Raw genomic sequence first — 12,461 nt, forward strand, 5'->3', positions numbered from 1 at the left:
GTCTGTGGGTTTTGAATCCTGCATTTCCAGAGCATATAAATATTTTGTTTATAGTTTTTGAAAACATGGTAGGTGAGGAAATACTGGAAGAAGAGTTTCCCAGTCTACAATAAAGAAGAATAGGGGGAAAATACAATCTTCAGATGCATAAAATGCTGACACAAAAATGTAGGAACGTTCTTTGTGTCGTGCATAGTTCAAGATAAATTTTTCTTGAATTCCTGCAAAGGAGGTACTGAATACTCAGTAGGGGCTTGGCTTATGGGGAGAATAACACAACACTGGAGGAGGCTTGTGATGTTACCTTACTGAAGTTTCTTAAGAACGGACAAGCACCTAATTAAAATAGATCAGGTATTATTGATCCTGTCTTTGGGCAAGGGATTGTACTAGTGATCTTTTGTGGAACGCTCAAAATCTTTCTGCTGACTAAGTTAATGGACCTAGTCAACATTTAAGATTTTTGTTTTACATTTTTCAGACAGCAGTTAACTTTCTTTTTTATCATTAAAGTGTGCCAGTTAAGGAATTTCTCAGTGGTTAGAATGCATATAGTTGGGGAAAGAGTCTTCTCATTTTCTGATGTTCTCTGTTGTGTGTGATTTCTTTATTCTCTTTTATTGTAAAACCCAGAGTACTCAGGACAAAGAGAAAGCTGAGCGGAAGAGAAAGGCAGAAGCAGCTAGGTTGCACCGTCAGAAGATAATGGCCCAGATGTCTGCGCTACAGAGGAATTTCATTGAAACCCATAAGCTCCTGTACGAAAACACACTAGAGGCACAGGGGAAAGAAGATGCAATTATGGAGGAAGAAAGGTGAGAAACAACAGAAATCCAGAGTTCCCGTGGAAAGAGTTTGTTACCTTCTACATATGTTCATTATGCTACCTTAAAATTCTGAAAGTACATTCAAGAGAAGGATTGTGTCATCCCAGTCAGCAAACTTGTATCTCTATTTACTTCTAAGTAATCTTCCATTACAGAATTATATATAAATATATGTAAACTAGCATGTATATGCTAATGTAAGAACAGCGGACTCATTTGTGGAGCAGCATAAGATAAACAAGAAAATTCATTATTTCTTCAAATGATGGATCATTTAATCGTTTAACATTTGAAAAATTATGTTAGAAAGCTGCTGAGTTGACAACATTGTAATTTTGGAGGTGACTGTCTAACTTTCATGAATATTTAAGTGTTAAATTTGGAAAGAATATAAAAGCCCATATGCCTTAAGGTTAAGTTGCAACAAAGAAAATGTTTCTTGTAGCTCGAGTCACTGGTATTTCTGTTCACTAGTTTTTAAAATCTGATTTCACACTGAAAACTTTTGGTTTATATTGTTTGTAATTCTGTTGTTACGGGTTGCTCCTGTTGTAGAGATGCTGCAACAATATACCTAATACAACTCACAATATTGGTCATCTTGGGGCTGCACAAAACTAATCTGATGTCAAAAAAGTACACTTCTGTGTGCTTTGATTTTTAATCATTTTCTGTAAATCATTGTTGAACTCTGGAATAAGGAATATTTAAAAAAATATATGGAAGCGTATTGTGTGTCAAACCACTGAATTAAGGTAGTGGCATTCATTTCCAGTATATTTTCTTTAAGAATGGGGAACATTTTTAATGTATCTGTAAGATTAAAATATATTTAATCTGATCTACATTAAATACAGCTTCGTGACTTTCCTACTGTATGAAAACCATTTCATTGTGTTTTTCTGTTTCAGTTGGCTTTTGCTTTCTGTTTTTAAAGAATACTGCATTTTAGGGAGGATTGAGGTGTTTCTTCATTGTTTGGTCATCATTTGGTTTTGTAAAGCACTTCGGTGTAAAACTAGGAATGTTAGCAGTGTACAACATATTTAGATGCCTGGAAGTAGTTTGCTTGGAAAAAGCCATCTGATTATTTTGTATCTCTGTGTCACTTATGGTCTTACAGCATGTCTTCGGCAATTGACTACTCAAGGATTGCTTTGGGTCCCAAACGAGGTCCATCTGTTGCTGAGAAAGAAGTTCTGACCTGTATTCTTTGTCAGGAGGAGCAGGAAGTAAAGTTGGAAAGTGCTGCCATGGTATTATCTGCCTGTGTCCAGAAATCAACTGCCTTAACTCAGAATAGGAGCAGAATTCTTGAACTCTCAGGGGGTATGCAATCTTTCTTCTAGACTCAAGCAGTTCTGTACCTAGAGGTCATACCCCTTGAAACTCATTAAACTCTGTACTCTGTCAGATCGCTAAATGGCTTACTAAAATGAAGGTGAAAATTTTGAAATTGTTATAAAATCCATGCTTTAAAACAGGGGTCCTCAAACTACGGCCCACGGGCTGGATATGGCCCCCCAGGGTCCTCAATCCGGCCCCCGGTATTTACAGACACCCCCCCCCCCCCCCGCCCCCCCGCCAGGGGCTGCCTGCCACTGCATCCGCGCGCCGGCCCCCTGCTTAAAAAGTTTGAGGACCCCTGCTTTAAAACTTAAAAATGAGAAATACGTAAAGATTTTCATTTGTCCCTGGGAAATCAGAAATTGCTTTAATCTCACAAGAAGATTTAATAAAACTTAAGAGATTTGGTAGTAGATGTCACTCTGGAAGAAATCCAAGAATGTTAAGTTCTGTTTATTCAAGCATAGCAACAAATTTTCCCAATATGGAGGAAATGTATGAACGTTATCAGAGGCCAATATGGCAGCCCCAGGAGGGTTTGGGTTTTGTATTGTTTCTGTGGTTTTTTGTTGTAGGTTAGTTTTTTGTTTTGGTTTGAATTTTGGTTTAGTTTGGTTTTGGGGGGTGTGTGTGTGTGTTTGGGTTTTTTTTCATGTCCAGAAAGTAATGAAAACATCAACATAATAAAAATACAGAAAAGTGTAAGCAAGAATTATGAATAAATAAAAAAATACAAGAAAATAATACAAACTAATGAGTTACAGTTGCACAATAGCATATTGGTAGCAGGAAGCATGAATAAAAACCAGAATTTTTTTGTAACAGCTGCTTAAACATGAGAAAGATTTTGATCAGTTACTCAAGGGGAAGAAAGAAAATAAATAGAAGGAAAAGGGAAAACTTCAGTATTCACTGATTTTATTGCTTTTTTTGAAAAAGCATAATTAATAATAATTAAGGATCAGATGCCCGATTAATTTTAACAAGAGAGAAATACAGACCAGAATAGGATAAGAAAAGTTGAAATGATATATAGGTAACTTCAACATATTCATCTTGGTAATTATTAAAGTAATACTGAAAGTTTTATCAGAACCATTGTCTTCAGTGTAATCTTCAACTATTTTTTAAAATCATAGTAGATAGTTGACATCTCAGAAAGCTAGTAAGGGCAAACAAGTATTTGTCTAAAAAACCCACCAAAAACCCAGAAGTGAAATGAGAAAGTTCTGAGAATTTGCGTGTGCCATCCAGCCTGGATGCCAAGTATGTTGGATGATAGTAATTATTTTCTATATTGTCCTATAAACTAAAAATAAAGAGAGACAATAAAGCAGTAAGAATTGTCAAAAATGAATTTGTCAAGAAAGGAGCTTAGTAAGCCACCTGAATTCTTTGACCAGGTTTTGTGGGTAAGGAGAAGGTACACTAATCTATTCTCATTATATTTTTTGGCTCTGTCCTACTTGATATACAGCCTGGGCAAATGTTGTTTAGGTGTAATCACCCCAAGGTGGCTACATTACATCATAAAACTAGTAGTTCAATTCAAGCACACTATAATATTAAATAATAATTAAAAGTTAATGGTCATTTTTCCCTGTAAATTGGATTATAATTATTTTAACACAGAAAAAAATGTGAATAGCTGTTACCTATTAAATAATGAATATGCATTCTCTGTGTATCTGCCCATATATTATTATAAAGCTGAGTCAATAATTGTTTCAAATCCTGCTTATTCAAGCTAACTAATATATAAGGAATAAGCATGTAGCATTGAAAGATATTTTTTCAGTGACACTGCTGTCTAGCAAATGGTTTTAAATTCTGTGTTCGTGTAGTTCAGAACCACTCATGAATGTTATCAAAAAAACTCTAAAGAAAAGGGAGGTTCAGCATTGTTTTTTATTTCTCTAGGGCTGTAGGGTAGTACCCTGTGCTCTGTCATGCTTGCAGACCTTTACCAAGTTGTGTCACTTGATAAGATGTTTTGTGTTTCCTCTTCTGGGTCATTAAAAAATACTAAACAGTCCTAGACCCAGGACAGACTCATACAGAATCCAGTTTGATACATTTTTCTTTTTAACAGTGACTGATAATGGCAATTTTGAGCCAGCTGTATAGAATTTTTATCTAGGCCATCTACTAACTGCATCCTTTTTTTCCCCCTTCCTCTTTTCTGTGGTACTCTGAAGTACAAATTAAATCCTATGCTCCTGTAGTCAGATACACTTGTAAGCTTTCTGCAGCGACATGTTGGGCTATTGAAGGAATTGGACAAAGAAGGAAATGAAGTTCCTTTTCCTAAGTCCACTTCTGGATATTATTCATAGCACTTACTCTCTGCTGCGTGGTCCTCTGCAGCTCATCAGTTAGAAGTAGGCCTGTAAGAGCTTTTGTTCTTTCAAGATCTAAGTAAGTGGGAAAACGCTTGTTCCCACAGCAGAAGTGCAAATAGTGACAAATTAGTGTTATACTGATGTTCATTTTCTTGTTTCAGTCTCCATTTAATTTAGAACAGCTTCAGCTGCTGTCAAATAGAATTATATTATCAGTGCAATTTGGATGCTATGTGGGTTTATTTAAAAAAATTACTTATTTTTGTTTTCATTGTGTCAAATTCAGGTGTATCTGTTCCAAATCATGAACAGTGCACCAGGTGAGATTTGGAGGACTACCGTTGTTCAGCTCAGCATTATTTAGGTATCTTTAAGGGGAAAATGGAATTTCACTTCAAGTGCATATGCAGCACAAAGACACCATTACATTCTCATAATGTTTTTGCTATTAAGAATTCTGTAAGATTAGTAAAAAATAGACTTGGCTTTGTTATTCACCAGTGCTCATTAGCTGTAGGAATGCCTACTCTTTCTTGTCCTTAGTAGTTTTTTTTTTTATTATTTAAAAATACAGCAATGAATACATTAAAAACTGCAGTGATAGAGAATCCATCCACAGAGCTATTCCAGTACTGAAGAACTCTTTATTTTTCTTTTTTTTTTTTTTTTCCTGACCAATTTGCTATTTGTCATCTCTTCATTTGTAATTAGTGGAAAGCCTTCAGTAGTTAGTGGGCTTTGTCTCTTGACTACTTTGCTGGAGTATTGGTCTGGAAAAGCTAGCCAAAAGGGATTTTAATGTGCAAACTGCAGGAAAATAAAATCCGAAGGCTTATGTTCAGTGTATACTTATGTTCAGTGCTCATCTGTTTGTACCGATGGGAAGTTATGTTACTGTTCTTTAAGTAATTTCTTTCTGCTGCATCTTTCTAGATACACTAGATCCTCTCTTCATGCACCCTGACTTACCTTGTGGGACTCACACAGGAAGCTGTGGTCATGTGATGCACGCAGCCTGCTGGCAGAAGTAAGGATGTGTCTTTGCAGCCTTTTAATGTTTTTTTTTCTATTAAATTTATTTTCCAAAACATCTAAGTGAATGCTAAAAGCACAGTACAGTAAGTGCAGATGTAATTAAGGAGTCAGAACTATTTGTACTCATCAAAAATGAAATATGGCACAAAAGTTTTGACTTGAAGAAAATCATCATCAAAGTTTTTAGTGCCTTCTATGACCCAAAGAAGAATCTCTAAGGACTTATGAATTTATGCAACTAAAACCAATGGAGTAAAATTGGTCAAGGATAAGAAATTGTGTGTAGTAGGTTTATTTTTAACAATCCAGTGAGAACCAGTAGAAATCTTCCAGGTGAGCTTTCTATAGCAACAGTACTTTGAAAGTCCGTCACCAGGTCAGTACTTAAAAGATGAAGCTGACTTACTCCACTGAGTCTTTAGATGAGAATCCAGCATTCAGAACAGAATATGAATGGTTAAATCTATCAATATTTGTTCCCCACCCCTCCTCTGTCAGTGAACAAACTCTTACTATAAAAAATAAGAGGGAAGAGTTGATACAGTGCTTAAAAACTTTAAGCAATTGATCTAGTGATTTCTGTTGTTGATGGGAGCCCACAGTTTAGACCAAATGTGTTGGATTAGAATGAAACCTGAAATATTAAAAGATCGAGTTACTTAGCCTGCAGAATATAGTCAGCCTGGTTGCAGGTACATTTGTAGGATTATGGAGATCAGAACTAATGCTCTCAGCATTTGACTCCACAAAGGTCTGGCAAGTCTAAACAAGATAAATAGTGAGAAATAATAATAGAAATAATCCCACTGAAACATTATCAACAGATAAAGATAGTTGGGTCATGCAATTGCAAGCTACATTGTATTGTTGTATGATATAAACAGTCTCTTGAGGTTTGTTGTTTGTGTTTGTGCCATTTTACTTCAAAAAAAATCTGACTAAACTTCTAGTGCTTATTATTACTTTCCTATAAATATGTGTCTATATATTTTTTTTTAACAATACAACATCAGTACAAAATAAATAGGTGCACACACTTCAAATGATACGGAAGTATGTTCCTTGAGTATAATACATCTGCTCTTGGCAGATCCATCTACATCTGCGTAGATCTAAGTAGTGCAACATTGGAGCTCAGTTCCCTTGCTCTTTTTAAGAAAAGATGACTTGCTGTATGGGTATATGGGATTAAAATGGACAACAGGCTCTTCTCATACGGGATGGCACAGAAGGTTTGAGTATAGTCTTTTATTTATTACATAACAGACATTCTAACTTACTAATATTCCTCCAAACAATGCCTGCCACACCTTTCTAGAGTATCTGTGGAGCCTAAAAATACAGCAGAATACTCTCTAGAACAGTACAAGTTCAAATGAACTGAGTATCTTTGTAGTTGCCATGTATCAGGAAGAGGAGTTGCTTGCAAAAACATAGTTGTTTGTTTTGAAGTAAATGTATGCTTTTGTTGATTGTAACAGAATACTATCCTAAATATTCTGTAATCTCTAGAACTTCTGCAGATGCCCCTGCTGCACGCACACTTTCTTTTTACTACATAAGTGGGATTTTATTTTTTCACTTAAGATGTAAAATTTAAAGAAAAAAATAATCTAGTTACCTACCTTAGTGCAGAAGTTAGATTATTTCCTATCTGTCTTTTAAGATACTACATACCCAGTCTGAACATGAGTACTGAATTTAGTTGCTTGTCTCCAGGCAAGATGATCTGAATGTTGCATTTTTTTGTTCCTAATAATACCGCTGAGACATTAATGAAATTGAAGCCTTACAATTGAATCCACTGAGACGGCAAAACTATAATGAAATCTGTATAAAGATCACTATTGTTCTCTTAGTTTCCTTTTGAGTTTAAAATAGCTCAACTGTGGTATTGTAATATAAATTATCTTCTCTGTTAAAAGAAGGCTACAGTTTCATTGTCTAGTCATGAGGCTCAGTCATTGACATTAATAGCTGATTATTCATTCATGAAATGTTGCCAGTAGTTTTTCCTGAAATTAAATAAAAACATGTACAATCCCTGTTTAAAACTTACTGTATGAGTTGCATATGAGAGATACTGGGTACAAAGTTTCATTGTGTTGTTGAAGATGCTGAGAGAAGGGTAGAAAATCTAAAGACTGCTTGTCTGTAAAAATGTTAATGAAATTTAGAAGGATCTTAAAAGCAAGGAGAAGTTGCCATCATTTTTGCATGACTGGTATACCATGCATTTTTGCATGAGTTCATCCATGTATTGAAAGGTTTTATTTTATTTTCACATCCAAGCACATGAAAGAATTATAAATCAAAGGAAAAGACTTGTTTGTTGGCTTGGATAGGTATTTGCTAGATAATAACACTTTTAATTATTTTAATGTTTGTTTTCATGTTACATTTGTGCCATTTCACTTTCTAGTAATTTCCTTTTCAATGTTGTAGGTACTTTGAAGCCATGCAGCTAAACTTTCGACAACGTCTGCATGTTGAACAGATATTTGACTTGGAGAATGGAGAGTATCTTTGTCCACTTTGCAAATCTCTGTGCAATACTGTGATTCCTATCGTTCCATTGCAGGCTCAGAAAATTAACAGGTGAATTATACCAGATTGCATAGCCTTTAAATTAAAAACAACCTCCCTCCTCCCAAAACAAACAAACAAAATTAAAAATTACTTTGAGGCTGATTGGCTTTTCAAATTTTTGGAAAGAAAGCTTGGGCTGACCTTCCTAATCTGTGTAAAAGACTACATATCTCCTTATTGACTATTCAGCCAAAAATACTGCTTCTGGTAGTAAAGTGGGTGTTTTTAATATGTATTTAAAAAGTAGCATTTTTGGAGTGGCTAGTATTTGGAGCTGATATCAAATGAGGAAGTACAGAGATCTATCTAGTATTTAGCCTAACACTTCATTTTGTACTGTTTGCTTAAAATTTACAAAGCCAGCAAAACTGCAAATACTGAGTTAATGTCTTTTGATCTAAATCTGTCTTCAGTTTTTGAAGATATGGTGTTTCTTTGAGTGTTAAAGTAAAACCTGCTTTCTGTTTCTGTTTTCAGTGAGGATGCAGAGGCAGTAGCTCAAATTCTGTCCCTGGCTAGGTGGATGGAGATTATCATAGTCAGGATATCAGGCTACAGTGTGAAAAATGCCAAAGGTTTGTTACCTTAATTTTGAAGCTATTCTGTGGGATTTCTAATATGCTAGTACATATTTTAACTAATACCAAGATAAAACTTCAAAGACTACATTTTGCCATCAATGAAGACAGTATCAAATAAAGCTGGGGATATAGTCACAGCCCTTTCTGAGCTGATGTCTCGGTTTCACAGTGCCCTCACCAATTTTCGAGTTTCTGTTAAATCCTTTCCATCTTTCCTGTAGAACAAAATTATGTACACTTGGAGAGGACAGCCACCAACTAGCAATCAGAGTTAAACTTTTGTGTTGACTTGGGTAAAAAAAGAGAAAAAATAAATTTAAAAGGTCAAAATAAAAACATGTATGAATGTTTAGAAAACAGAAAGTACCAAGAATCAACATATTCCTTTGACTCCTATAATGCAGGAAAGTTCTTTTTCCTCACCAGTAAAGCACTACTTTTAATCCTCATATTTCTGGGAATAGAAGAAAATGTTACTTAAGGATGAGGGTTAGAAGGCAGTCTGGCTGGTGAGGTCTGTTAACAATTATTTTCAAACCAGTTTAAAATAAAAAGATGTCTCACTTCTGTTAGACTGCAGTATAAACTGTAGCAACTTCTTTGTTTTTTAATGTGGATGTAATCTTTTTTTTTTCCTGGAAGGAGAGAAACAAAATCTTCCAGCTTTCACCAGCAAGGGAATGGGGAACTCTGCTTTGGAATTCCATTCCATCCTTAGTTTTGGAGTTCAGTCTTCGTAAGTGTTACTGGAAGTGCTCTCTGCATTATGCTAATTCTCCCTAAAATAACCTAGATAGGCTTCAGGATTTGTATTGAAGGAAAGGCATATGATTTGCTTGGTCTGAATATGGGCTTACTTAAACTCTTCCTTTAGCATTCACTGAATGTCAGATATATACAGCTCTAGATGGACCGCTTGGTCAAATCCAGTCTGGTAGTTCTTACATTGCTGGCACAAAGCTAGGAGTCTGGAATCTTCTAATCCATAGTTCCAATTATTTGGGTCACTTCCTGTGCCTCCAGGCAAGTTTTATTTAATGTCTGTCTGCCTTAATTTTCCTGCTATATGTCAGTTTCAGGGATAGATTTCACTTGGGTTTGGATGCAATAATGTAACATAGGTTAGTCAAAGGAATAGGGCTGTGTTGTCCTGTTTCTATCCCAGTGGGCAAAAGCACTCATCCACGAAACCAGAATGAATTAATAGATAGTTTTCAAGTCTGTCATCTTTTTGGATCATACTAGAAGTACTCTGCTTCTGACTGACATCATAGTTACGCAAAGTACTTGGAAATATCTGCTATTTGTAAAAATGTCATCAGAAAGTTGAATCAGATTCTTTCTTGGTAACTGGTCTCTGTGGAAAAAAAATATAGTTTTCCTTTAAACGGTGTGGCATTTAAGTATGAGCCTGGCTAAACCCCAGACTTCATAGTACAGTTGTTTTGGTTGTAGAGATTTGGAGAATTAATATGAATATTAAATATTTCTGTTTAAAAGTTCTGTGAATGATTTTGGAAAAACACAAGCCATTAAACCTGTACGTGTTTTTGCCTAGGCATTTTTCTGATATAACTGCATTTACATAAACTAACCCAATGTCAGTTGAAAAGAGATTAAACATTAAAAAATGTGTTTTAAAACACGTTTGAAATGTCTGTCTTCCCATTTCTGGTGCCTTATGAGATGGGATACGTATTCACTCCAGAACTTACAATTATACTCTTATTCGCATCTGTTTTTTTCGTTGTATTTTACATGGTTAAAATGTTTATATTTTTTGAATGCAGATTATAATACAGTATATAGAAATAGACTCCTTCTAGCCTGACAGCTCTTAATCTCTCAATTTGTAGAGCCTGTCATGTCAAGGTACTTGTTTACTACTGGAAACTAGTGATTTTTGTCACCTCTGTACAGACAGAAGGCCTTTGTAGTCAAGAATTCTTTCATAAGTAACTTAGACTTACTGGTCAATCAATCGCTAACAAAGTAATAAGCTCTCTTGATAATTCAGACTGAATTTATCTTGGCTTGATTTTGCAGGGTAAAATACTCAAGCAGTATCAAGGAGATGCTTATTCTCTTTGCCACCACCATTTATAGAGTTGGGCTAAAAGTTGCTCCAAATGAAGCTGATTACAGGATTCCTATGATGACCTGGAGCACATGTGCTTTTACCATCCAGTGTATAGGTAAAGAATAACTGATTGTATGAATAATAATAATAGTTCTACATAAATAAAGGCAATGCTGTAGTATAACAACTTATATGTAATTGCATATGTAATAATAGAATGATAATCTATTATCATATTGTCACAGCAGGGAGTGACATGTTCCACGTTACTAATTGTAATATTAGGCATGTTCAGTGAATATCTTCAGGCTTCTAAAGATCATTGAGCTGTATCCATCTCCTACATAACTAAATATCTAACAGCTATGAAATAGTACTCCCTCACTTCATTTTGTCTGTGTTGTCAAAGAATTATCATGGAAATTGTGGAAGAAATAGTCTTCCATATTCTGAAATTGCTAAGCATATATCTGGTAGAAAAAAAAATGCGAACAACCCCAAAAATTCTCTGGCATGAATTTATTTTTGAAGGCAGTATAATTAACATAAAAATGATGGCATTTTCGGGGATAATGTGCTTGTTTAGCAGTCACTCTCTTTTCATTTATCTACTATATACACAAAGAAGTTTGTGCAATAAACACGAAGCTGTATATAAGTCTGTAGTGGATTCCAGGCAGGGAGAGAAGCAAGAGGAAAGTCTGAAATGCATACTGAAGGAATGGAGAATGTAATTGTACCTCTCCACAAATAGGATTGGTCATGTATGACATTTTTTCTGCTGAAGCTGTTGAGATACTAGTGTAGTCTCTCTTAAATCTATAGTGGACTTGACTCAACTGGAGTATCAAGTGTTCAAAAGGTTTTTAGGAGAATTGGGAATATTCTGATAAGGCAGGATTAGTCATGAAAACTGATTACATCGGTTTAGTGTTGGGTTTGATCAGTGTTTTTTTAATGAGTCGGGGAAGGAGTGGAAGTCACTCAGCTCTGTTAACATTAATGCACCTAATGCTGTGCCACTAATGAGCACTAGAATAATATACAGTAAGGCAAGTCAAGCCCCATGGCAACCACAGGAGCCTGCCAATTAATAGCTAAACAGCAGTAACAGTTATATATTTGATCTGGCATGTTCCAATCAAATCTGTTGTTATCTTGAACCCTTTGAGCCCCATGTTGGGCACCAGAAAGGGCTGTCATGGTTTAAGGCCAGCCAGCAACTAAGCCCCATACAGCCGTTCACTCACTCCCCCCAGCGGGATGGGGAGAGAGTCAGAAGACTAAAAGTGAGAAAACTTGTGGGCTGAGATAAAGACAGCTTAATAAGTAAAGCAAAAGCCACACGCACAAGCAAAGCAAACCAAGGAATTCATTCTCCACTTCCCATTGGCAGGCAGTGTTCTGACATCTCCAGGAAAGCCGGGCTCCATCATGCATAATGGTTACTTGGGAAGACAAACAGCATCACTCCATATGTTCCTCCACTTCCTTCCCGCAGCTTTATATGCTGGGCATGATACCATATGGTATGGAAAATCCTTTTGGTTAGTTGGGGCCAGCTGTGTCCTCTCCCAACTTGTGGTGCACCCCCAGCTTACCTGCTGGTGGGGTGGGGTGAGAAGCAGAAGAGTCCTTGACTCTGCGTAAGCACTGCTCA

General features: G+C 35.9%; 1 protein-coding gene across 4 annotated transcripts in view; it reads left to right on the top strand.

Moving 5' to 3' along the window:
• The window catches only part of UBR1 (ubiquitin protein ligase E3 component n-recognin 1), a 74,974-nt gene that overhangs the window by 48,278 nt on the left and 14,235 nt on the right, over positions 1-12,461 (top strand). For all 4 annotated transcript variants that reach the window (XM_080397665.1, XM_080397666.1, XM_080397667.1 and 1 more), the window contains 7 exons: positions 634-815; positions 1,951-2,156; positions 5,450-5,543; positions 7,997-8,149; positions 8,618-8,715; positions 9,364-9,457; positions 10,768-10,916. In XM_080397665.1, coding sequence (XP_080253791.1) covers positions 634-815; positions 1,951-2,156; positions 5,450-5,543; positions 7,997-8,149; positions 8,618-8,715; positions 9,364-9,457; positions 10,768-10,916 — 976 coding nt within the window. The remainder of the gene's footprint in view (positions 1-633; positions 816-1,950; positions 2,157-5,449; positions 5,544-7,996; positions 8,150-8,617; positions 8,716-9,363; positions 9,458-10,767; positions 10,917-12,461) is intronic.

The sequence above is a fragment of the Falco punctatus genome (assembly GCF_963210335.1).
Source record: "Falco punctatus genome assembly, chromosome: 7".
NCBI classification, from domain to species: domain Eukaryota; kingdom Metazoa; phylum Chordata; class Aves; order Falconiformes; family Falconidae; genus Falco; species Falco punctatus.